The following is a 25321-nucleotide window of genomic DNA, read 5'->3' on the forward strand; positions in this document are numbered from 1 at the left end:
GAAAAATTAACATATTATAATTTCAAAACATTTCTAAAACATATATGATGATTTTGAGTAAGATTTTGTAAACATGAATGACCTAATGCTTTGTTCATGCTATTTCAAACTTTGGAAGATAAAACACAACTCGTACATTGCTAGAGTTCTACAGTTCTAGATTTCAAATCCATGCTTAGTTTTCCAATATCTATAACATAGAAGGTACCTATGACTTTTCTAATGACTAGGGATGGTAGGGCTTTAGATTCTTGCTGATAAACCGCTAACCAAGCTCTAATTGAACTCCAATTTGGTAGAAAGGTGCACTATGCATGCTTAGGATTTTGGATTTGACACAAATTCAGGAAAAATGTCTTCGATTTGGCTCTATTGGAAATTTTTTGGGTGTGAGCTAAGGTTTCAAAAGGTTGGAGTGTTGAGATTTGAGTTTTGGGGGGTTTCAAATGTGGTGCAAATCTTTTTTAAAAGCAGGGTTTCTTGAGATTGATTGATCATTGGTAATAACATTAAACAATCAATGAGAAAGATTGATCGATCATTCACTTAAGTGATTGATTAATCAATGTGACTACTCCGATTGTTCAATTTTCTTGATTCTTTTTAATGTATTTCTTCATTTTAGTGATGAGAATTTTTTTTAACCTTCAATTTCGTCCTACATAGACTGTCATAATAATATAATATCATCCACAAAAACTGTCATAATAATCACACCCCGATTAGTTCTTTTCACAAACACAAAATAGTCGACTATAGAACATTTGAAACTGAATCGAGTAATCACGATTCTAAAATTTTCATAATTTTCTTCTACTTCTCAAATGTGATGAAAAAATAGATGGCAAACTCTGTTATCTAGTTAAACCTTTGTTTCCGGGTCTTCCATTAACCTTCAAATCTCTTGGGAAAATTCATGCTTTTTCCCTCCACCTATGAAAACGATGAGATCGGGCTTCTTGTGCTTGATCATCCGCTCGACGAAGACCTTATCGCTCTCTTGGTTGAATACTAATTTTCCTGATTCGTCATCACCATCAACCTCGCCACTCCTGGGTCATCCTCCTCATCTTCTTCATCCTCTCCATCTTCCTCCTCATCCAACTCCAACGGCTTATTTTCATCAGCGTCCATCTTTTCCAAATACTTGAACGATTTAATCCTGCCAAACACTCCTTAGGTAGATAATCCTTGATCTGTGTCACTGGGCACTCAATAAAGATCGAGATAAACGAGCCTAAGTTGCACCAACGTTCTTAGATCTTCCAAATAAGGGAGAGGTCCCAAAGCCAGATGTCTTCCATGGCGCCGCTATTGACCTCAACACCATTAAAAGAGGCCGAAAGTGATTTGGTTTGGGTTCTCCTCTATAGTGTATTGTCTTATTTTTTTCTACTTTCATTACTCCTCTTCAGTTTCATACTTTTATTTCTTTGGTTTTGATTGCTTTGATATTCTATTTCTGGTTGATATAAAAAACTTAGACTATTTTGATTGCTATATAGAATATTGAAGAACAGGTAGTATATAGAATATTGAAGAGCGGGTAAGGAAGAATCTTACATGACTCTCTCAGTAAGAAGTCTCACAAAAACAAAATTAATATTGTGGAGTTTTACAGGAGTATCATAGGAAGAGGTCTCACAAAAGATTCTCAGTTAGTAGTGTTTTAGTTATGTTAGTCTTCTATTTATATTCAGTTATTTAATTATTCTAGGTTTATCTTTTAGTGTTTAACTTTAGGGTGTACCTAGGATAAGGATAGTTTAATTGTAATTGGATTCTACTTGTTTTCTCTATAAATAGTGGCTCATTATACTCACGTATACAACAAGTCGATTAAGCTTTTCACTTTTCCAAAAATTCAACATAGAGCTTTGTCATTTGGCTAGGAGTTATATTTTCTTCTCTCATACTTGTGTAGTCCAAGCTAGGTCTATGTGTATTTTTTATTCCCAGCTTGAGAGAGAGAAGTAGAAGAATAAGTAGAAAGGAAGATTTGTTGAGCACCCACAATGAAGAATTCAACAAGTTTTATTAAACAAGATTTTTTTTTGTGGCCAATAATAAAGAATGTCAAAGGGAGGAATAGAAGATGAAAATAATTTTCAGCTAAAGAATATTGAAGAAGCAAATACGGGAGATCTCATGGTAAAGGGATCTCACATTGAAGGATTAATATAGTAGAGCCTTAAATGAGCCTCATAGAAGGAAGACTCACAGAAGAGGTGTTTCAGTTCTAATCTTGACTTTATGTCTTATTAGGAGATTTATGTTGGGTGTAACTAGGCATGAGTACTTCAATTTTTACTTTGATCAGTTTACTACCAATCAATCGATTTACTGTTCTCCTCAAATTCTAACATTATCATTCAAGCATCACAATAAATTCAAAATAGTGAGTTGTCATAATAAAGAAAAACAATCCTTTGGGGTTTTGCCTTTAACCAAGAGATAAGAAGTTATTTAACCTGATGATAGAAATCATGTATATTAGCTATTACTTAATCATAATACTCTCACTAAGTACAACTTAACCTATCATTATGGAATCACACAAATTTGCATCTATAACCGTTTTCATGTGTAGATCTAATACATGACTATACATATCGTATAATACACGAACAATAAATAATTCACATAATATGGGTTACATGCACATCAAACAATTAAAGTAAAAAATAAAATATTAAATAGATGCTTGCAAATCAAGCCATGTCATTAAATAATGCTCACAAGTATATGGAGAAATTTGATTGCAATAGATAATTATTTACACCAGGTCAACCAAAACTCAATCTAAATTAATTGAAAATAATCACATATATTAATACTCAAGTCTAATTCATATAATAACCAAGATCAACCACACTTTTTCCAATTGAACCAAACATTTCTCATGAACCAAGCCAGCTTAAAAGACCTGTGTGAACTTATCTTCATATCTATCCTTTAGATAAAAGAGAAACGTCACTATGATTTCTCTTCAACTAAAAGACCATTTTAGCTATCAACAAAATGGGAGGACTATTGTTCCTTTGACCAATTTTCCTAATAGTAGGAGAGTTTTCTATTGGAAACAATTGACCTTTGATCGATTTTCTTCCATTTGTACCCTCATATTATCTCTTTGAGTTTAAACCAAGGTGTCTCCCAATCAAACCATTGAGGCAGATATAGGGTGGTCCCACAAAGGAAAAAAATGTGGGCCCAAGAGATCTTTTCAAGATAGTAGATCGATGAACCGAAACCCAAAAATCCTCAACATACATTGGATCATTGGTGAAAAAATAAAAAAGAAGTGAACTTCAAGCCTTGATTGTCTATTCGACAAAGGAAGTCTCGAAGGGGAGCATATGCAAACATGAAAATTTAATCTTCAAAATTAGGACCTCGGTCAACTGTCTAAATCATTGACGTTGATCAACAATCAAGATTGAAAGAACTTGATCACTAGTTAACTAATTAAGTCTAATCACATGTCTTTTTTCCCCCTTTCAATTGTACCTAGTCAAGGGTGAAGGAGAAAATAAGGGAGAGAAAAAGTATTGTGACAGTTGAATTACATCAGTTGAAACTTTGTAATCGTCTTTTGTTATTGTATTCATAGTCAAGTTGTTTCATGGAATGGACCCCTTGTATGCCAATAATAAATTAGAACTTTTTAAAATTATTTATATGTATTAGCATATATTCATACTAAAACTGATCATGTGATTATTAAATCATATTCCATTATCTAGCAAGTCTATTTGAACTTTTGATTTTCAAATCTTGCAATGATTAAGCAAGACTTATAGGGCCAAATACACTCTAACATATATTTTCATATCAATGATTGTATTTGAATTCTCTCTTGAACGTAAGATTTTGAATTTTTTAACTCTTGCATTAATTCAGAAAAATATATTAGAGACTTCTGAATTTTGAATTTATTACTCAATTGGGTGGTTTTTTCTTAAGAGCTTTATTTTTAAATTATCATTTGGGTTTTCAAATTGAACTTAAATTTTGAAATGAATTGATTTTTCTTACCATTTAGCTGCAATCATAGTTGGAGGGCACATAAGTGATGTATATGTTAGTTTTTTCTAACTATTATAAAATAAAAGGTTTAACGGTGGTTACAAAAGTCACAAAGATCAATTACTACAACTAACTAGAAATGGACTTACAACAGCTCAACAAGATAATTCAAGCTCCATGCAAAGTTTAAAGTGGTAAAAGCATTTTCAGCAACTCAACTTAAACTAAAAAATCTTTCCTAAGAATGTGAGTTGAGATTTTGGTCATACCTACACAAGGCTTGATGAGTACAATGCAAGGATTCATATTCACAATTTTACCACACACAATGCGTCTTAATATATTTAAGTTACAATCACTGCTATAAGCTTATGTGTTGTCCCCAGGTTTGTGCCTTTCGAGATCTAACATTCTATACTCTTACAAATCCTCTTCTCCCAAAACTGCCATATGTGTCAAATCTATAACTGGTCTAATATATTGGCCCAACTTTGCTAGTATGTATACACCCGTATATACTCCTCTCCCTCGAACTAATTGTCTCTCCCTTTCAAAATCAACCGATTCCACAATTTGCTCTTCTGAGTGCTGTTACATCTCATGAAGTTTGGATTCCAAATAGTGATTGTTGTTTTCTTTCATTTTAATCATCATTCAACGCCTCTTTTCAAAACCTTTATCTTCTCTCTTACTTTTAATCTAATATTTGTCTACAAATATACTAAAAATCATCAATGCTATTTTGATTTCCTACTAATGTGTTTTATGGGAAGGATTCCCTCTCTAACAAGACACCGGCTCAAGGCATCTTTACAGATGGACTCTATTGTTTATATCATCCTCATTCAACATTTAGTTCCGAAGCTTTTTAGGATAATTGTGGCATAATCGCTTGGGCCACCAATTGGTTGAAGTTGTTTGAATTTTAAACTCCAATAAATTATTACATTGTGATTTTTCTTCTTTATTTTCGTCATCTCCAAGTTGTAAGCTCGGAAAACATCATAAATTACCATTTTTATTTATATCTATTTGTTTTCATTCAAATGTGTAGGTCCTTGCCCTATGACTTTGAACAATATTGACTATCACTACAACATTATCTTTATGGACGATTTTACTCAATTTACTATTTAGTTTTACCCATCCAAACAAAAATCTGGTGTCTTTTCAACTTAGTTGAAAACCACTTTGACCTACATATAATGTTTCTCCAAACTAACACCGGTGAAAAATATTTCTCTCACCCAGTCTTGGATTCTACATATTGTATAATGTGTAAGCAAAAGTTAAGTATACATATATATATTAAAGGATTTAATGTAATGTCTTAGCCATAATTAGTTTTTAAGTGTTTCAAAATATAAAAATTTCGAAACGAAGGGAAAGAATGTTAAATTGCGGTTCCAAATTAAATTTATGTTCATTTTTCTTAGCAAAATGAGCTTGAACTTACTTTACTAGTAGATTGATAACTAAACAAGTTCTATAAGGTGTTTTTAACTTTTTCATTAAAATTGAAATAAAGACTTGGGATTCAATATAACCCCTTATGAAATAATAACCAACACTCCCCTTTGATGTTGATGATTCGCATTACAACAACTTTGGCGTACCTTTCAATGTAAATAAAATCCTCCATGGTTTTATAACCAAAAGGAAGCTTATTACTTGTAACAAAAAATTTTATTCAATGACTACCTTAGGTAGAATTCAACATAATCTTATTCATGATCAAATGTTAAGCACGACAATTTGTCCCATTCAAATCCCTCTAAAATAGGGTTGGAGGTAAACCAAAAGATCTTGACCAATCTGGATTTTGACATCTAGCTTTTTCATCTTCCAAGCGAAGACAAAAGTTAAAAGTTGAGTGGTAATTGTGCATCGCATGCTTCTTCAAACTTTTGATTCCCTCAATCGAAGTCTTCGATTTTCTTTGATGAAGTATCATAGACTAAAATATTTGAAGTGATATGAATCAAACAACCATACTCTCAATTCAAAAGTTTGTAATTTTAATTCTTGAAAATTTATTCACTCCAAACAATTCGTCAATCCTCAGCATTACTAGATATTTGTAGTTTAATCGCGCTATGTTTCAAGCTCTCAATTACAAAGGAGACATCGACCATTTTAAATCGTGATCGTCAAGCATCAGTTCTTCTTCTTCCATTTTAGTACTTGCATAAATATTGATTAGGCAAATTTTTTTGACAATCCTAACTCCACTCAAGCTTTTCAGAAGAACAGATTTTAAGTTCATGAAGTCCGACCGACATTATGATCCGGTATGCTCTGAAGAAAAAACAAAAATTGGTATGTGATTAAGATGCGATTAAGTAATCCAAAACTATTTTTTAAACTTTTTTTTTCTGTATCGATGATCTCTTTTCAAACATACATAAAGTACAAATGGACTAAAGTAGCTTTGATTTTTGAAGGAAACCCAACCGTCAGTCAGCAACTGAATCCGAATTTCCACGTTGAATGTTGACGAGTAGCTCTGCTTTCCGATTGGGTGGGAAACTGCCGTGTACAGACCGTTTCTCTTCGTCCTGCTCCCTGCTTTATTAGTCCAATGGCGGGCTGATAGATTATTCTTGAAATTGACATATTTGACTCACGTGTCTTCGAGTTTTCACCACTGCATACCCTTTACGGCTACCAATCCGAAGCCAGACGTGTAGGACTTGCAAATGTGCTTCTCTGTTCGTGTCGATTAGCAAACTGGGTTAACTGTGTGCCGCCATGGAAATCAAGATTTTTGGACAGGTGAGCTTGACTTGTATTCAGATCGAATCGGATCTGGGATTAGACCCATTGAAGTTGAAAGAGTGAAATTAGATCCTTCTGTTTTCTGTTTTGATCGAGTTCCTGTTTAACTTACTCCAAGCGTGGTTACTTAGACTGGTAAGTCAAGTTTCAACTGGACGGATTGAATTTGTATTTTTTATTATGTGTTTTAAGTCAGGTGTCAAGTCTGAGTGGAAACCCTGCTTACAATCCAACTCTTTTCACCAGTTTTAAGCAGTTTTTAATCGAACACTTGACAAGTTAAACCAGCTGCCCTCGAGGTTTCTGTTTTATAATGCTAGAACTCGGAGAAGTTAGTAGGAATTAAAGAAGAACAAAACTGGTAATCACATTAAAAAGGGTGTAGAAAATTTTGAAGTCGGTTTCTTTTGTCATTTTAACCTACTCCAAATTTGACCAGAAACTGACATCTTGACGGCTTCGCCATCGTTCAGTATCCAGTGAAAGCAACTACGAATTGTTCCGACGGTAACTGGTTCTTAGGCGAATTGTTATGGATGCTAGAACTGTTATTGTAAGATCCTGTAGTTTCCGTGCTCCTTCGTGAATGATCAATCACATCACACAATTAAATGACTGAAACTCCTAAATCTGACAGTCAAGGCTACTGCTTTTGCGAGATGAAAGTTCACTTCCTGGGGGGGGGGCTGAACGTTGGCTGTCTCTTGGAGTTAGTCCTCCGACTCCGAGCACCATAGCCACGTATTTAAACACTAGTTCCACCCTTTTTCCAGAAAACCCACTATTCTTTCTTCACAGAAGGAAGAGAGAAGAGAGAGGGGAAAGCTACTTCATTTTGTTCAGTTGCCTTCTCTTCCGGTGTTTTTTTCGCTCTACGAACAGACTTATTGCTTCTCGTATCACCACTGGTACTCTTCTTCTTCACTCTCTGCGCATGCAATTGAGATTTTCAAGTTTCTTTCAGGGAAACAAGAAAAAACCTTCTGTTTTATGTGGAACGATTTCTAAGTCTTCATTTAATGTTTGTTTGATAGACATTGCGTAACTCTGCTCTTCGTGTTGCTTCTTCCGAGTTCAGAGGTAGTAAAATGGAGAGTACCGATATTTGCAGAGGAGCATCTCTGCATCGAACATCGAGTAGAGGTGCTTCGAGAATATGGAGGCATACAGAGGATCGTGTTTTCTCACGATCCTCACGCGATGAAGATGATGAAGAAGCTCTCAAATGGGCGGCCCTTGAGAAACTTCCCACGTATGACAGAATTAGAAAAGGAATACTGGGTGGAGTTGCAGGGGAGCACCAGGAAATCGACATTAGCGCGCTAGGATATCAAGAGAAGAGGAATTTGTTAGATAGACTTGTGAGAGTAGCCGAGGAAGACAATGAGAAGTTTCTTTGGAAACTCAAAAACCGAATGGATCGGTATGCTCAAAACTCTGTTCACCCATGTTCATATTTTCTTTTCCGTCTTCGTTTACCAAGCTGTTACATATTTCTCCCCTTCTCACCTCCGTTTCTTCTCTCTTCTTCCTACTTATGCTCAGAGTTGGAATTGTGAATCCTACAATTGAAGTGCGGTTTGAGCATTTGAACGTTAATGCCGAAGCTTATATCGGCAGCAGAGGCTTACCAACAATAATGAACTTCTTTGTTAATTATCTAGAGGTAATTGCATGAGCATGTTTCGTTCCGTTCTCATAAGCTTAGAAACATTCAAAAGTTCAGAGTTCTTCAAAATGGATCATAATGACTGAGAATTTTTTTTCTCCTATTCTTAAAGGGATTATGTAACAATCTCCACATCCTTCCGAGTCCAAAGAAATCTTTATCTGTTCTTAACGATGTCAGCGGGATTATAAAGCCTAGCAGGTAAACACTAAAGATGTTGTGGTTTAAGAGAGAAGAAGGCTCAATAATAAATTTTCAGTTTCTCTTTCTCCTCCTATTGTTAACTTCCTTACTTGTGAGTGAAAATTTTGCAGAATGACTTTGCTACTAGGTCCTCCGGGCTCTGGGAAGACCACTTTATTGTTAGCTTTAGCAGGAAAGCTTGCTTCAGAGCTGAAAGTATAGCCATGCTTCACTTATTCCTTGTCAATGGCGGCTCTTCCTTCCTGATTTGATTCTTTTAGGGATTTCTTTTGTTTAAAGCATTGAAGACTGATACTTGCTATATATTGAAAACCTGTAGGTTTCTGGGAGAATTACATACAATGGCCATGGAATGGAAGAGTTCGTGCCTCAGCGAACCTCTGCCTATATCAGTCAGCACGATCTTCACATTGGAGAAATGACAGTGAGAGAAACCTTGGCTTTCTCTGCTAGGTGTCAAGGAGTGGGGACCCGTTATGGTAGGCTAAGTGGTGATTCATTACGTTTGATATTAAGTGAGAGGGAAGAAGATGTAGTGTGTTAATCATTGGTTACTGTTGTGCAATTACCCGCAGAGATGTTGACTGAGCTGGCGAGAAGAGAGAAAGAAGCAAACATTAAGCCTGATGCAGATATCGATATCTACATGAAGGTCAGTATCGAGACATTCACTTGAAGATGTGAGATCTGTCTTCCTTGCAAGATCTACAGAGTTTAACCTGACTTCGGTTTCTTCTTTTTGTTTTTGTTTTTCAGGCTTCGTCTCTTGAAGGACAGGAGAGTGTTATTACGGACTATATTTTGAAGGTATTTAGGTGACACAATACGTGGTTACCAAAAGTTCTAACGGATTGAGATCACATAACAAATACGACTTTGGGTTCTGTTGGAATTGCAGATTTTAGGACTAGAAATCTGTGCTGATACCATGGTAGGGGATGAAATGATAAGAGGTATCTCAGGAGGACAAAAGAAGCGTGTAACCACAGGTAAAAGCCAATGAAAGTAGCAGTGGAAGAAATCGTTTATCATTTCAATCTTGTTTTTCCGTTTATGTAACTGATTGTCACTTCTGTGTATGATTCATTAGGAGAGATGTTGGTAGGACCTGCAAAAGCATTGTTCATGGATGAGATATCGACCGGTCTAGACAGTTCCACCACTTACCAGATTGTCAATTGCCTCAAACAGTCCGTTCACATTCTTGGCGGGACAGCGTTGATTTCTCTGCTTCAGCCTGCACCAGAGACTTACGATCTCTTTGATGACATAATTCTCCTCTCCGATGGCCATATTGTGTATCAAGGACCTCGTGAACACGTCCTCGAGTTCTTCGAATCCATGGGTTTTAGGTGTCCAGAAAGGAAAGGTGTTGCAGATTTCCTGCAGGAGGTGAGTAAGAGGAATTTCTTTTGCCGTTAATCCCCTATAGCAAACAAACTTCAGATTTTTGCGTCAGACCGATTCGATATCATTGAATTGACTGCACCAGGTAACATCGAAGAAAGATCAGGAGCAGTACTGGGCACGCAAGGAGGAGCCATACTGCTATGTGCCTGTGAAGGAATTTGCAGAAGCTTTTCAGTCATCTCATGTTGGCCGTGAAATAGGACAGGTGCTTAGCATTCAATTCGACAAGAAGAACAGTCACCCAGCAGCCTTAACAACATCTAAATATGGGATTAGCAAGAAAGAGTTAATGAAAGCTTGCTTTGCAAGGGAATGGTTACTGATGAAGAGAAGCTCATTTGTCTACATTTTCAAAATGATTCAAGTGAGTAATATATTGCTAACACAGTTAGGTTTCTCGTTTAATTAGAGATACACATGATCTTTCCTCCTTTTTATCTTCTTCATCGTCTTCTAATCGTTCGTTTTTTTTTTCTTCTTCCTGCAGCTTATTGTGGTAGCTTTAATTGCAATGACGGTCTTCTTTCGTACTGAGATGCACCATCGTACAGAAGATGATGGACAGATATTCATGGGTGCCCTGTTTTTTGCAATTCTTACACTAATGTTCAATGGATTCGCTGAGATGGCAATGTCAGTCGTGAAGCTTCCTGTTTTTTACAAGCAAAGGGACCTTCTCTTTTATCCTTCATGGTCCTATGCCTTACCAACATGGATACTCAAGATTCCAATCTCCTTTGCTGAAGTAGTTGTCTGGGTTGCCATGACTTACTATGTAATTGGCTTCGACCCAAATGCCGGAAGGTGAGGCTAAAACCTGTAACAAGTCGATAACCTTCCTACAATGGCTGTTAATGGGTCATAACAGATTAACCTTCATTGCAGGATGTTCAAGCATTATCTTCTTCTCGTATTAGTTAGCCAGGTGGCATCTGGCCTATTCCGTCTAGTGGCTGCCGTGGGTCGAAACATGATTGTTGCAGAAACATTTGGATCTTTCGCACAGCTCGTAATCTTGGCACTCGGTGGTTTCCTCTTATCGCGAGGTATTATATAGGAAAAAACAGAGATGTTTTTACTCAAAAAGTGGTGATCTCTTCTCTGCTTTGATTCATTAAAGCATCAAGCTTGTGACGATTAGCTGAAACTTGTTCCATGAATGCAGCGGATGTGAAGAAATGGTGGATATGGGGTTACTGGATCTCACCTCTTATGTATGCTCAGAATGCAATTGCAGTGAATGAATTTCTAGGGAAAAGTTGGGATCGGGTAAGACTCTCGCAATCATACTAGAAACTGGTGCATCTCTATCTGTGTAAGAACAGAGTCTCATAGCTACCTCTCTTTGAGCAATACAGGTGTCTAACTCAACCACTCTGGGCGTCCGAATCTTGGAGGCTAAAGGAATTTTCCCCCATTCCTACTGGTACTGGATTGGGGCGGGTGCATTATTTGGATATGTAATCCTGTTCAATGGTAGTTTCGCTTTGGCTCTTGATTTCCTTAACCGTGAGTACACATTCCCATACTCAAACAGAGTCATCTGTGTGGTTTATCATGATTTTTATTTAATTAGTACTCATACTTGGATGTTCTGGGGCTATAGCATTTGGAAAGCCTCAAACAGTTTTGTCTGAGGAGGCCTTAATGGAGAAGCAGATGAATCGAACTGGACAAGTTCAAGATGTTGAGCTTTCCTCCAGAGGGAAGAGAGCTGGTCGTTCATCATCCAGAGGTAAATTTCATTCCTCTGTTATCAGTTTTTGCCAGCATTGAACCCACTAAAAAGGTTGGTGTAATTGCAATAGCAGGGAATGAATTACAGAGGAGCTCCTCTAGTCCTAATGATGCTGTTAATGGGAGAAAGAAGGGGATGGTTCTTCCCTTTGCTCCTCTCTCCATCACATTTGATAATATCAGATACTCCGTAGATATGCCACAGGTAGAGGCATCTGCAAGATGAATCAAATCATTTGTCTCAACTCAAACATGACACAGTTTGGCCTCAAAGCTGACAATTATCTAATTTTCAGGAAATGAAAGCACAGGGTGTAGTAGAAGACCGATTAGAACTTCTAAAGGGAGTAAGTGGTGCTTTTAGGCCTGGAGTTCTCACAGCTTTAATGGGTGTTAGTGGAGCAGGCAAGACAACCCTGATGGATGTGTTGGCTGGAAGGAAAACTGGTGGATACATTGAAGGAAACATCTGGATATCTGGCTATCCTAAGAAACAAGAAACTTTTGCTCGGATATCTGGTTATTGTGAACAAAATGATATCCATTCTCCATACGTTACAGTGTATGAGTCCCTTCTTTACTCTGCCTGGCTCCGGTTACCTACCGAAGTCGATTCCGCTACAAGAAAGGTTGGTTTGGTTGTTTGAAACAAAAATTTGATTTGGTAGTAGTGATCATGTGTTGGATTACCATTTTTGAGTTTATGAGTGCAGATGTTCATAGAGGAGGTCATGGAGCTTGTTGAGCTGACATCTTTGAGGGAAGCTCTGGTTGGACTGCCGGGTGTTGATGGCCTCTCAACTGAGCAAAGGAAGAGATTGACTATAGCAGTTGAGCTTGTGGCTAACCCTTCCATAATTTTCATGGATGAGCCCACTTCAGGATTAGATGCCAGAGCTGCTGCTATTGTGATGAGAACTGTGAGAAATACTGTGGACACTGGACGAACCGTTGTCTGTACTATTCACCAGCCCAGCATTGACATCTTTGAGGCCTTTGATGAGGTTACTGGCTGATGAAATCATAATAAATTTAATTAGATTTTATTCTATGATTCTTATCTCCTTGGCGTTTCCTTTTCGTGTGTATTGCAGCTCCTCCTTATGAAGAGAGGAGGTGAAGAAATCTATGTTGGTCCATTGGGTCACCATTCTTGTCATCTTGTCGACTACTTCGAGGTATGCTTACATCAATAACTAAAAATTGTTGGTTTCTTTTATGAATTCTCTGTCACTGAACCACCTGACCTTTGATCAAAGGGAATCAATGGAGTTGGTAAGATCAAGGACGGTTATAATCCTGCGACATGGATGTTGGAGGTGACTACGATGGCGCAGGAAGAAATTCTTGGAGTCGACTTCACGGAGATTTATCAGAACTCCGACCTGTATCGGTGAGTGATAACATCTGTAGCCAGTATTCCTTGTTTCGTTCCATACATTCGTCACTCATATAAAACGTTGTTGCAGGAGAAACAAAGTTTTGATTAAAGAACTAAGCATACCTCCTCCTGGGTTGAATGATCTATACTTTCCCTCTCAGTACTCACTGCCCTTCTTCACACAGTGCATAGCTTGCCTTTGGAAACAAAGAATGTCTTACTGGAGGAACCCACCTTACAATGCAGTGAGGCTCTTCTTCACCACTTTTATAGCCCTCATGTTCGGGACGATGTTCTGGGACCTCGGCACTAAGATGTAAGTACTGACCACCATTTTCTAAGTAGTTTTCATCCTGGACCGGACTTGATAATCCTTAAAAGACAACTTTTGTAGGCGAGAAGAGCAGGATTTGTTCAATGCAACGGGTTCCATGTATGCTGCAGTCCTCTTCCTAGGAATTCAAAACGCTTCATCAGTGCAACCAGTTGTGGCCGTCGAACGAACAGTGTTCTACAGAGAAAGAGCTGCTGGGATGTACTCAGCTCTACCATATGCTTTTGCCCAGGTAACACTGCGTTTTTCAACATCCCACGATTCTTTTTTCTTGAAACAATAAATCCATGGCCGCTTACCACCAAATCTTGAATGCTTCCAGGTAGTCGTTGAGGTGCCATACATCTTCGTTCAGACCCTCGTATACGGCGTCATAGTTTACGCCATGATTGGGTTTGATTGGACTCCAGCCAAATTTTTCTGGTATATCTTCTACATGTTCTTCACACTCTTATACTTCACCTTCTACGGAATGATGGCTGTCGGAATGACCCCCAACCATGAGATTGCTGCAATAGTTTCTGCTGCTTTTTATGCCGTATGGAATCTCTTCTCCGGGTATCTAATCCCTCGCACAGTAAGTTGCCTCCTGCCACTTCCAAACCATGTATCTTTATAACGTTCAATCATTCATGGCACTGGAGACTGAAAGAGCTCCTGTGTTTCTCTTTCAGAGGATCCCAATCTGGTGGAGGTGGTACTACTGGGCCTGTCCTGTTGCTTGGACTCTATACGGCTTGATTGGGTCTCAGTTTGGAGACATCGACGATCAAATGGTGAACGGTAAATCTGTTGGCGATTTTGTGGAAGATTACTTTGGCTTCGACCATGACTTTCTGGGAGTGATCGCTGCTGGGGTTGTAGGCTTCAGTCTGCTTTTCGCATTTGTATTTGCCTTGTCGATTAAAATACTAAACTTCCAGAGGAGATGATGAGATTAACCCCATTTTAAATCCTGAACTCAGAGCCCTTAAATCGAAGCAATCTTCCCGATCTTAGCTTAGCAGGTCTTGGATTTCAAAATTTCAAATCCATGCACTCCTTCAAGAACATTGCTGAGAAAATCAAGGTAAAGAAGACGGAGGAAAAGTTGGAAAATTCGTTTGATAGGGATCTATTTCTTCTTTGTTGCTGATTCTATAGTGGTTCCAGAGAATATCAAACCTAAGCCATGGCAATGGTTGAAACTTCCAACCTAATTCTCACTTATTGTCTCATCTTCAATTTGTATCCTATTCTTAAGGTCTTGTAAACTTTTTTTTTTTTTTTTTTTTGCAAAACAAGAACATTTAAATACATCAATTCGACTTTATATCTTAATCATGATTTGTTGTTAAAATGTTGTGACTATGTAGTCCCTCCCACACCCAAATGTGCCATATTACTTAGTTTATATCTTGAATAATCCTAGTTAAAATAGAACTGAAATAGGTTTTTCTTAACATTGTATATTATATAGCTTAGACTATTATACCATCAATACGACTTTATATCTTAATCATGATTTTTTTGAAAATTTGTGATTAAGAACAATAAAATATTTCTTCGAATTTTCCCTGAACTTGATGGCAAAATTCTAAATCGCATCACCATGAGAAGAAAAATTGAGATGCAAAAACTTAACCAAATTAATATACTAACCTCAAAATTTTGAAATCTAGTAAAAAAATCAAAAAGAAATATATGTCTATTCTATAGGTTAAACGTTAAAAAAAACAAAATTTAGAAATAATTAATCAAAAGTGAAAGAACAAAAAAAAAAAATTGTGGAGATCATATGATGATATGGTTATTTTATGGTTGAGTAGATAATTTTATTATTTATGTTGAAAAACAATTATGAAAGTGACTTTTATGACTCTTATAGGAAAAAGTCTAAAAGAAGGACAATTAATATGTTGTAGTCTAATAGAAGTCTCATGGGAGTTCTATGTATTTCCTCTATTATAAATAGAAGGCCGGTGTACTCAAATTACAATAAATTAATGAATTATTTCTCTTTTCCAAAAATTCAACATGGTATCTGAGCAAATTTTGTAAATTGACCTCACCTCACGTCAATTTAAATAGACTAAGTGTTTCTCTCTTCCAATTAAGCTTTAAATTAGTTTATTTTTTTTCAATCAAATAGTTTATTTTTCATTGTGAATTAATACCTATTAGCTCCCAATGCCTCCTCCCATCAGCCTATGTCCATTCCACAAATAGTCATCTCCAGCAAGCATTCCATCAAATTTTAAATCCTTCAAAAATTCAACCTATGAACTCGGCTCTTAAGCATAAGTTTGTTTTAGTCCAAGAGACTAGATTTGAATTTTTTGTTCTATTGCATTTGGTGAATGGTACTTGCCAATTTGTAGGTTTGAGGGATTTGGTCTGCATTGCAATAGTTGAAGTTCTAGTCTTCATTACAAGAGTCGTCAATGCCCTGGCTCAATCTCAAACCATCATTGTTGAAGTTGGAGGGCCGTTGGCATCATCCATGTTGTTAATTTTAACCAACACCTCTCTTTGTTGGCCCAGGTGGCTTCTCCAGAGGGGGATATGTAAGGACAATGGACACTACTTTTTTCCACTTTGGTATGATATTGTCCACTTGGGGCCTAAGCCCCTCATGGATTTGCTCTTGGGCTTTATCCCAAAAGGCCTCATACCAATAGAGATAGTGTCTACACTTACATATCCATGATCCTCCCCATTTCTACCAATGTGGAATTTGGTTGTATACCCAACAATCCTTCCCTCGAACAAAGGACCATCGAGTCTCCCCTCAAACAATCATTCATCTGTCCACTCTCTACCAACCCGGATTTTCCACTCCAATGCGTTGGAAACACATGCCTTACATGGAGTACCACTTGTTTTGAGAGTATGCTCTATCCAAATCAACTCCTCTTCACCATGTTGGGATCATGACACATCCATGAAGAATCCAGAGCACACCACCTGTCCAATGGAGCACCTCCACGGATCCCTTTGTGATCTAATTTTAGGCCCACCACCTTTGTTCAGCAATCAGATGATTCATCCACCATAGCTAACTCTGGGGCATAGCTTTGATACCATTTGTAAGGACTATGGACACTACTTATCTCCACATTGGTATGATAGTGTCCACTTTGGACCTAAGCCCTCATGGATTTGTTCTTGGGCTTTATCCCAAAAGGTCTCATACTAATGGAGATAATGTCCACACGTATATATTCATGATCCTCCCCACTTCTAGCCAATGTGGAATTTGGTCGTATACCCAACAAGATCAATTGAGATTTACAAATTAAAAGCTTAAGTAAGGCGTGTAATGTAAACCATGTAATATAGCAAATTCAATGTAAAAAAATCAATCACACATCATTGGAGACAAAAGAATTTTTGTTATTGATGTTCCTCTATTAGTATTCATTGCCCAAGAACTATTGCTCGGGAAATTACACTATTTCAAAGCTCTAATTTTCGGAATTTAAACAAAGAAATTTGGCTCTCTTTAAGCTAGTGTAGCTCAAATACACATTTTTTAAAAATACGATCTCCCTATGAGATTAGCTAGATTATAGCACTACCTAGCCATTTCTATCTAGATTAAATAAGTTCCAGATGAACCTTTTACAAAATAAAAACAAAGAGAGAGAAACTTCACTTCCACTCGTTTTATTTGAAAAATACATTCTCCTTGAGAATTTCAAGCATCCACTTCTTTTCAGTAGAATGAGAGTACGTAGGAGTTTGATTACATGAAATACAAGGAATAGGTAGAGGAAAGAGTTGAGAGTATGAAAGGTTGTGACTCTCTTTCACTCAAAAACACTTTAGAAAATATTTTTAAGACTTTGAGAATAAAGGCTTATGGATTGTTGATTTTCAAGACTTCATGGATTAACTCATAGAGAAAGAAGACAAGGGACTCATTTGGATAACACATGAGGAAGAATAAGGTTATGGACTTGTGTCCTAACCCTCCCTCTGAAGCTCTATTTATAGATGAATGAAACTACAATATTATAATTATCCCCCAGAAACTTAAACTAATTATATCAATGTCATCTTTATGAGATGACCCGTTATCTACCATCATGCCACCACTTGTGGGCTTTCTCCTTGGTCTATGGGCTTTAGCTCATCTTCCACCTCTCTTGGATGTGTAAGTCTTCCTTGGTCGTGTCGGCTTTAACCCATCTTTTAACACACTTGGACGTGTGGACCTTCTTTGTTCGTGTGGGCTTGGGCCCATCTTCCAAGACTTGCCCTCAAGTTGGGGGTGAGACAATATCATAAACGCCCAACTTGTTACAAACAGTGTATAAGATCTTCCCGTATAAAATGGCAATTCACCATATTTTCCAACACTCCTCAAGTTGGTGGTCTCTTTGTTCTAGTTAAGAGACTCAACTGGCATAATAATGGTGAGAGAGAAAAATCTCTCCTAGTCGTATGACAAAGCTCCATACTCCAGTTAAATAGTCATAGTCAGAAATAATCTCTGTTCAATTTCAAAGCCGAAAAATAAACCCAATTGTGGGGCACAGAGTTTACCCACTTTCTCAAAGTAGCTAAAAAAATACCTCTTGGGTGAATAATAGACTTGATTCACGCTGGATGTTGGGCTGTTTATAGGCATTACTTAGAAGTAATTTTAAAAAATAATAAGAGGGCAATAGGGAATCACCGAAAGATAATATGTTGGGCCCATGTGCTTTTTTCTTCATTAGAATAACCAATGAGCAAACGAGAAGTATTTCTTAAAAAATAATGTCTCAATCAGAGAGATACAATAGCAGCAGCGGAAAAGGGTTTGGGCCCAAATAACACATACCAAATAATGAAAGTCCTTAAAAAGGACAAACGAAATAATCCTCAGAGAATCCATTCGAAAGTTGTGCACCAAATAATACACTGATCGAGTAAAAATAATCCGAATCAATAAATGAGTCACGCCAAGTCAGGAGACTAGGTTGAGATGGCCAAGTCAAACTGACCCGGTCTGAGTTGACTTGGTCGGGTTGGTGTAGCTCAGTCCAAGTTGACTCGCACATCATTCAATTCGAGTCTCAGTAGAACAATAAGGCGTTGGATTAAGATCAAGCTACCTATCTTGGAGGAAGTTTAAATCAGAAACATGCCTTCGTCTTCCCCGAACAATGTTGGACAATAGGCCCAACAGAGAGATATCATCTGAAACAAAGATCCAAGAGAAGCTAAAACAAAAAAAAAAAGCTTCTGAATGGAAACCAAGATCAAATTTAATCCACCAGTTGTTGCCTCTCATTTCGGTGCCTTGCGACCATAAACCGGAGAGAAAGACTTTAGCAAAACCCAACCAGAGTTGTCAAAGATAGCATAGAAAATCCTCTGTTGACTCGGATTAGTTCGCTGGAATGATCAGTCAATCCATTAACTGAAAGCAGCTGTAGAAGCTTCCAGCAATGGCAACGACAGTAATTTGCATTTTCTCGGAGGCAACTTTCCAGAGATACCACGTATGACTTCCAAAGATATGCTTGGTACTGACTATTTATTCCTGGAAATCCGATTGTTGTTGATTGAAGATGAGCCAGGTAACCAGCGAAAGCTCATATGACTTTCTGAAATAAAAAGACACAGTAGAGTAGTTGTGTTGTCCCTCCCGTTTAACAGTAGAGACAGAGGTTCGTTGATCCAATGGAATGGATTCTAGTAGAGCCCAACAATCATCGCCTTCTTGTTCATGGGCTTCGTCTCTATTTACGTCTTGCAATGTGTCAGCCAGTCCGGTTTGGTTGGCGGTGGCGTCTCTCTGGCCGATTGTGGTGGTCGATCGTGCCTCGCTGCCCGTGGTCTCGACCCCCACTGGTTTGCTTCTATACAACTCGCGAGTCAAGAGATAAAAAACCATCACTGCTTTCTTTGATGAAATTTTGGACTAAATTCACTAAACACACAGTTCGGCTCAGAATCGCTCCTGACGTCTTTACCAGAATTTTGATCTCCACCGGCACCAGCAAGCTTCTCCGTCGACAAGATCCTTAAGACGCTCTGAAACTGTCGTTCAAATAGCCTATTGATTCTTGTCTATAGAATTAGATAAAAAATAATTTCCCAATTTATTACAAGTATACATGACTATAGAGTTACAAGTTGAGACAATCTCAACTTCTCTTATCCTTATCATCTTTATCTCTATCATGCCCCCGCTACGAGAGGAGATTCCAATCTCTGAACGTGTTCTCGAATGAAGTGATAATCCAAAGCTACATGTTTCATTCGCAAGTGAAAAAACTGGATTGGAGCATAAATTGATAGCACCTATATTGTCACAATAAAGGACCGGTTGTTGTGGAAGAAAAACACCAAGGTCGGTGAGAAGAGAGCAAATCAAATGAATCTCAGCTGCAGTGGTTGCAATAGATCGATATTCCGCCTCAGTAGAGGATCGAGCCACAATTCATTGCTTCTTAGAACTCCAAGAGATAGGATTGCGACCGAGCTAGGCATCGGTTGAAGTGAATTCATCTTTGTTACCTGCCCAATCAGCATCAGAGAAGGCATGAAGGGACAAAGAAGATTGTCGATGTAAGACAATACCATGTTCCAGAGTCCCACAAAGATATCGTAACAAACGCTTGACAACATCCCAATGATTAGTAGTGGGGCAATGCAGAAACTGAGATAACTAATTCCACATAAGCAATGTTAGGGCGAGTGAGACACAAATATTGTAGATTTCCAACAACAGTTTGATATTCAGATGCCTCAGAGAGTGTCGTGCCAGACTAAAGTGTGGTCGTAGATGATGTGGCAAGGGGTATAGTGACAGGCTTTACATTGGTCATGAGTGTGGAGATCATAGATATACCAACGTTGAGACAGAAGGAGGCCTTGAGAATGAGGAACAACTTCAATACTAAGAAAATAAGCCAAGGGGCCAAGGTTCTTGAGTGAGAATCTCTATGCAAGTAGGTGGATGAATGTCGCCATAGATTGATCATTGTTTCCTGTAATAATAATGTCAACAACATAGACCAGAATATACAACACAACTGAACCTATGTGTGAGATAAATAGAGATGAGTCTGCATGTGAGTTGGTGAAGCCCCAAATAATGAGAAACTGGTACAACTCATGATACCAAGCACGAGGTGTTTGCTTAAGACCGTAGAAAGCCTTGTGAAGTTTGCAGACATGATTCGGATTATCACGATCAATGAAACTCGGTGGTTGTGTCATAAATACATCCTCAGATAGAGTGCCTTGGAGAAACGTATTATTGACATCAAGTTGGAGAAGCAACCAACCATGACTTACTGCAATGTTAAGAATAATGTGAATAATGGTAGGCTTGACAACATGACTAAATGTTTCATGATAATCAACTCCAAAGAGCTGATGAAACCCCTTGGCAACTAAATGAGCATTGTACCTGTCAATGGAACCATCAGAAAGATATTTAGTACGAAAAATCCATTTGCAACCAACTAGAGTATGCGAGGGATCTTAGGGAACAAGTTCCCATGTAACATTCCGAACAAGAACATCATACTCATCAGACATAGCCTTGTGCCATTTGGGATTGGTGAGAGCTTGAATTACAGTTGTGGGTTCACGGTTGGCAGATGCAGGAACTTGGGCTGTGAGGTTTAGTTTTTGGATGGGTTTGTAAATGTTGTTCTTGGATTTGGTGATAATAACACAAGGGGGGGGGGGGGGGGGGGGGGAGTTGATTGGGATGATGGGTGTGGGTCAGCCGAAGTGAATGTGGTTTGGAGTGGGGAGTGGTGATGGAGAGGGCTAAGGAGGGGGATCGTGAACGGGACTGGCCGGGGGCACAGGGATTGAAGTTATAGATGATGTGCCAGTAGCCAGAAGGAAGGACACAGAGGAACACCAGTGGAAGAGTGTGCCAGATGAGGGGTGGTCAAGATGAGAGTGAAGTGAAGTGAAGGGGAAGATAGACTCAACGAATTTAACATGATGCGACACATAAAGACGAGATGTAATGGGATCAAGACATAGATAGGCACTTTGAGTAGTAGAATACCCTAGAAAAACACACACAGATGAACGAGGAGTGAGTTTGTGAGAATAGTATGGTCGGAGCGACGGATAATAAAGACAACCAAAACTGCGTAGCTTAGAATAGGTAAGTGGTTTGCCAAAAAAATTGGCATAAGGTAAAAGAAGACTTAGTGTGGGTGTGGGAAGCCGGTTGATGAGATAGACAACAGTGAAGAAGACATATGATTAGTAAGAGAGAGGTATAGAGGCATGCGAAAGAAGAGACAAACCTGTTTCTACAATATGACGATGTCGTTGTACAAAATACCCATTGTGTTCAGGTGTATGAGGTGGAGACGTAAGATGAGAGATACCATTGGTCGCATCCCCTCATAGTAGAGTGTCTTAATCCATTTACCAAAGAAATTTTCAACTATAGAATTAAATCTAATAAAGGTATCAAGTACGTGTGATTTTTGTTTGAGAGGATAAAACCATATATACTTTGTAAAATGATCCACAAAAATGACATAATACTTGAAATTATAAATAGAATAAATTGGAGAGGTCCAGACATCTGAGAATATAATATTAAGAGGGGAAGAAGAGACAAGTGTGGAATGGGAAAAAGGTAACTTATGACTCTTATTGCATTGACAAAAATTGCAAGTAAAATTAAAATTTAGAGGGTGAGACAAGTCTAACTAAAAAGTGGACACGATATGTCGTAGAATCGGAGACGTTGGATGACCTAGACGATTATGCCATGCAGACGAAGCAGTCTTGACACTAGAGAAAGCAATTATTGGTGGAGACTGGATTTGGGACGATGGCCATTCGTACACACCATCCTTAGTTTGACCCTGCAAAAGTGTTATGTTACGGTCCCGGATCTGACACAAGGATTCTTTGGGAGGATCTGGGGTCTGCCACGGGTTACGGGTCTTCCAGGCATTACTGGGATAGTAGGAAGACATGGGGAAGACGAAAATGAAAGATCAAGCCTAAGGGAATCTTGAAAACCCTCGAGCTCGTTGAGGAGAACTCTAAGCCTCTTTACGCTAGATTTGACCTAATTCTTAATACTTCAATGCTTCCTTTTCTCATTACTCTTACCCCTCAAATAGGGTTCACCCTGTTAGGGTTTAATAAAATATTATAAAAATATCCATATGAATAAAATATTTCAAAAATATCCCTGTTAATAAATAATTCCAAAAATACCCCTGTGACCTAAAACTGAAATAAAATAAAGTAAATTAAAGAAAACACTAAAATAATAATGTTATTGCGTGCATAACATTAGACCCCCCCTTGGAAGATGAGCTTGTCCTCAAGCTCAGAAGTAGTGTCTGTATGCCGACGTCTCCTTTGGTGCCAAAGTAGCATCCGCGATAGCTATGACCCCCCACTCTGTTTGCCCACTTTTTTTTTTTTTGGGCTGGTCCAAGTTAACCTGGGTTGACTCGGTTCAGGAACCCCGGTCCGACGTGCGACTCAGCGGACCAGGCCGATAAAATTTTCCTAAGTTAGGAAAATTTAATCGGGACTCATCTTCTTCCTTCGGCAGCTCCCGAACTTTGCGCCCGTCAGATCCTTTTCTCACGGCACCTACGAAGGCCGGCCACGGACGTCTCCTTCCTCTCTCCCGGCACCGACAGAGTAGCCTGATTTTCCGGTGGCGAATCGCAGCCCGTCGAGGCTTCGCCGCCTGGATAGTTTCCGAGATAGAGGGCTCTCTGAAACTTGTGAATTGTGGTTGCTCAGCCTCCCGGAACCGAGATCCCTTGCGGAAAAGTCGATTACGGCGTCGACGAACTATCCTGCTTCGCCGGTGGCGAAGAGAAGCCCGTTGGGGCTTCTCCACTGGGAGCATTACCGAGACAGAGAACCTCTGTTTCTCAGCCCCCCGGAACAGAGACCAGCGGAAATTCCATCAGAAATTTCGCCTACGGCGCCGACGGAATTTCCTATTCCCCTCCGATTTCGGATTTGCGGTCACCCCCAAATCCTCCAATGCCGACGAATTTGGAATGTCCTCTGTTAGGAAATCACCTCCCCGCTGCAGATGTAGTTCAGAGATACGCACAACGTCCATTGGGAAAGGGTGAGCACCTTCCGTTTATGTAATTCCGATGTCTCCGCCATCGGGTTTTGAACGTTTGGAGAGCTTTTCCGAGACAGTCTTCTGTTCGTCCGAGAGAGCTTTTGCTGCGTCTTCTGTGCCGCTGTCGTGCTCGGAGAATTCAGGTCGTGTGACCTGTTTTTCGAGACATTCTTCTATGCACGCAATAACATTATTATTTTAGTGTTTTCTTTAATTTACTTTATTTTATTTCAGTTTTAGGTCACATGGGTATTTTTGGAATTATTTATTAATAGGGCTATTTTTGGAATATTTTATTCATAGGGCTATTTTTGTAATATTTTATTAAACCCTAACAGGGTGAACCCTATTTAAGGGGTAAGAGTAATGAGAAAATGAAACATTGAATTATTAAGAATTAGGTTAAATCTAGCTTAAAGAGGATTAGAGTTCTCCTCAATGAGCTCTAGGGTTTTCGAGCTTCCCTCAGGCTTGATCTTTTATTTTCGTCTTTCCCATATCTTCCTACTATCCCAGTAATGCCTAGAAGACCCGTAACCCGTGGCAGACCCCAGATCCTCCCAAAGAATCCTTGTGTCAGATCCGGGACCGTAACAACTGGTATCAGAGCAGGAACACAATGGATTGTTCTATATCTCAAGAAGGAACACAAACTCGCATAGAGAAGGAATACAATTCCGCAGACAAACTATGCAAAGAATTTGGAGAAGCACGGACATTATATGAAATTTTCATAGAATGCTGGACAAGAGAGCCACGCGCTGCCACAAAACAAGTCACACGACCTGAATTCTCCTAGCATGACAGCAGCGCAGAAGACGCAGCAGAAGCTCTCTCGGATGAACAGAAGACTATCTCGGAAAAGCTCTCCACACGTCCAAGATCCGATGGCGGAGACACCGGAATTTAAAAAATGGAAGGGGCTCATCCTTTCCCAATGGACACCGTTTCTCCGAACCGAAGCTGCAGCGGGGAGGTGATTTCCTAATAGAGGAAATTCCGAATTCGTCGGCACTGAAGGATTTGGGGGTGACCGCAAATCCGAAATCGGAGGGGAATAGGAAATTTCGTCGGTGCTGTAGGCGAAATTTCAGACAGAATTTTCGCTGGTCTCTGTTCCGGGGGGCTGAGAAACAGAGGTTCTCTGTCTCGGCAATGCTCCCAGCGGCGAAGCCCCAACAGGCTTCTCTTCGCCACCGGTGAAGCAGGATAGTTCGTTGGTGCCGTAATCGACTTTTTCGCATGGGATCTCAGTTTCGGGAGGCTGAGCAACGACGATTCACAAGTTTTCGAGAGCCCTCTGTCTTGGAAACTATCCAGGCGGTGAAGCCCCGACGGGCTGCGATTCGCCACCGAAAAATCAGGTGACTCTGTCGATGCCGGGAGAGAGGAAGGAGACGTCCGTCACAGGCCTTCGTCGGTGCCGTGAGGAAAGGATCCGACGGGCGCAGAGTTCGGGAGCTGCCGAAGGAAGAAGACGAGTCCCGATTAAATTTTCCTAACTTAGGAAAATTTAATCGGCCCGGTCCGCTGAGTCGCACGCCAGACCAGGGTTCCTGAACCGAGTCAACCCAGATTAACTCGGACCGGCCCCAAAAAAAAAATAGTGGGCAAACAGGGGTCATAGCTATCGCGGATACTACTTCGGCACAAAAGGAGAAGTCGGCATATAGATACTACTTCCGAGCTTGAGGACAAGCTCGT

The 25321-nt window shown here is 39.1% G+C and overlaps 1 protein-coding gene across 2 annotated transcripts; it reads left to right on the forward strand.

The window, feature by feature from the left end:
• Positions 1–7599: 7599 nt before the first annotated feature.
• LOC137950297 (ABC transporter G family member 39-like) lies at positions 7600–14813 on the forward strand. Of its 2 annotated transcripts, none has more exons than XM_068796689.1 (25): positions 7600–7715; positions 7886–8230; positions 8353–8473; positions 8589–8677; positions 8791–8875; positions 9000–9159; positions 9256–9332; positions 9437–9487; positions 9579–9669; positions 9771–10072; positions 10173–10454; positions 10578–10894; positions 10976–11136; positions 11256–11359; positions 11449–11599; positions 11697–11825; positions 11899–12032; positions 12124–12456; positions 12541–12831; positions 12922–13005; positions 13087–13220; positions 13297–13524; positions 13603–13774; positions 13865–14119; positions 14217–14813. In XM_068796689.1, the coding sequence occupies exons 2-25, from the start codon at positions 7896–7898 to the stop codon at positions 14472–14474; spliced, it is 4344 nt and encodes a 1447-aa protein (XP_068652790.1). In that variant the 5' UTR covers positions 7600–7715; positions 7886–7895; the 3' UTR covers positions 14475–14813. The 2 variants fall into 2 exon arrangements, with proteins under 2 accessions (XP_068652790.1, XP_068652791.1); XM_068796690.1 differs by having other exon boundaries at positions 11902–12032.
• The last annotated feature ends 10508 nt before the right edge of the window (positions 14814–25321 follow it).

This window comes from Aristolochia californica, unplaced genomic scaffold, assembly GCF_029961685.1.
Source record: "Aristolochia californica isolate CCGP_79_NKW_82.1479 unplaced genomic scaffold, dmAriCali1.0.hap1 SCAF_14, whole genome shotgun sequence".
NCBI lineage: Eukaryota > Viridiplantae > Streptophyta > Magnoliopsida > Piperales > Aristolochiaceae > Aristolochia > Aristolochia californica.

Coding starts and splice junctions, on each gene's coding strand:
- LOC137950297 (XM_068796689.1), top strand. CDS start 7,896: ATGGAGAGTACCGATATTTGCAGAGGAGCATCTCTGCATCGAACATCG. Junction 9,670..9,770: donor AAAGAAGCGTGTAACCACAG/GTAAAAGCCAAT, acceptor ATGATTCATTAG/GAGAGATGTTGGTAGGACCT. Junction 10,455..10,577: donor ACATTTTCAAAATGATTCAA/GTGAGTAATATA, acceptor TTCTTCCTGCAG/CTTATTGTGGTAGCTTTAAT.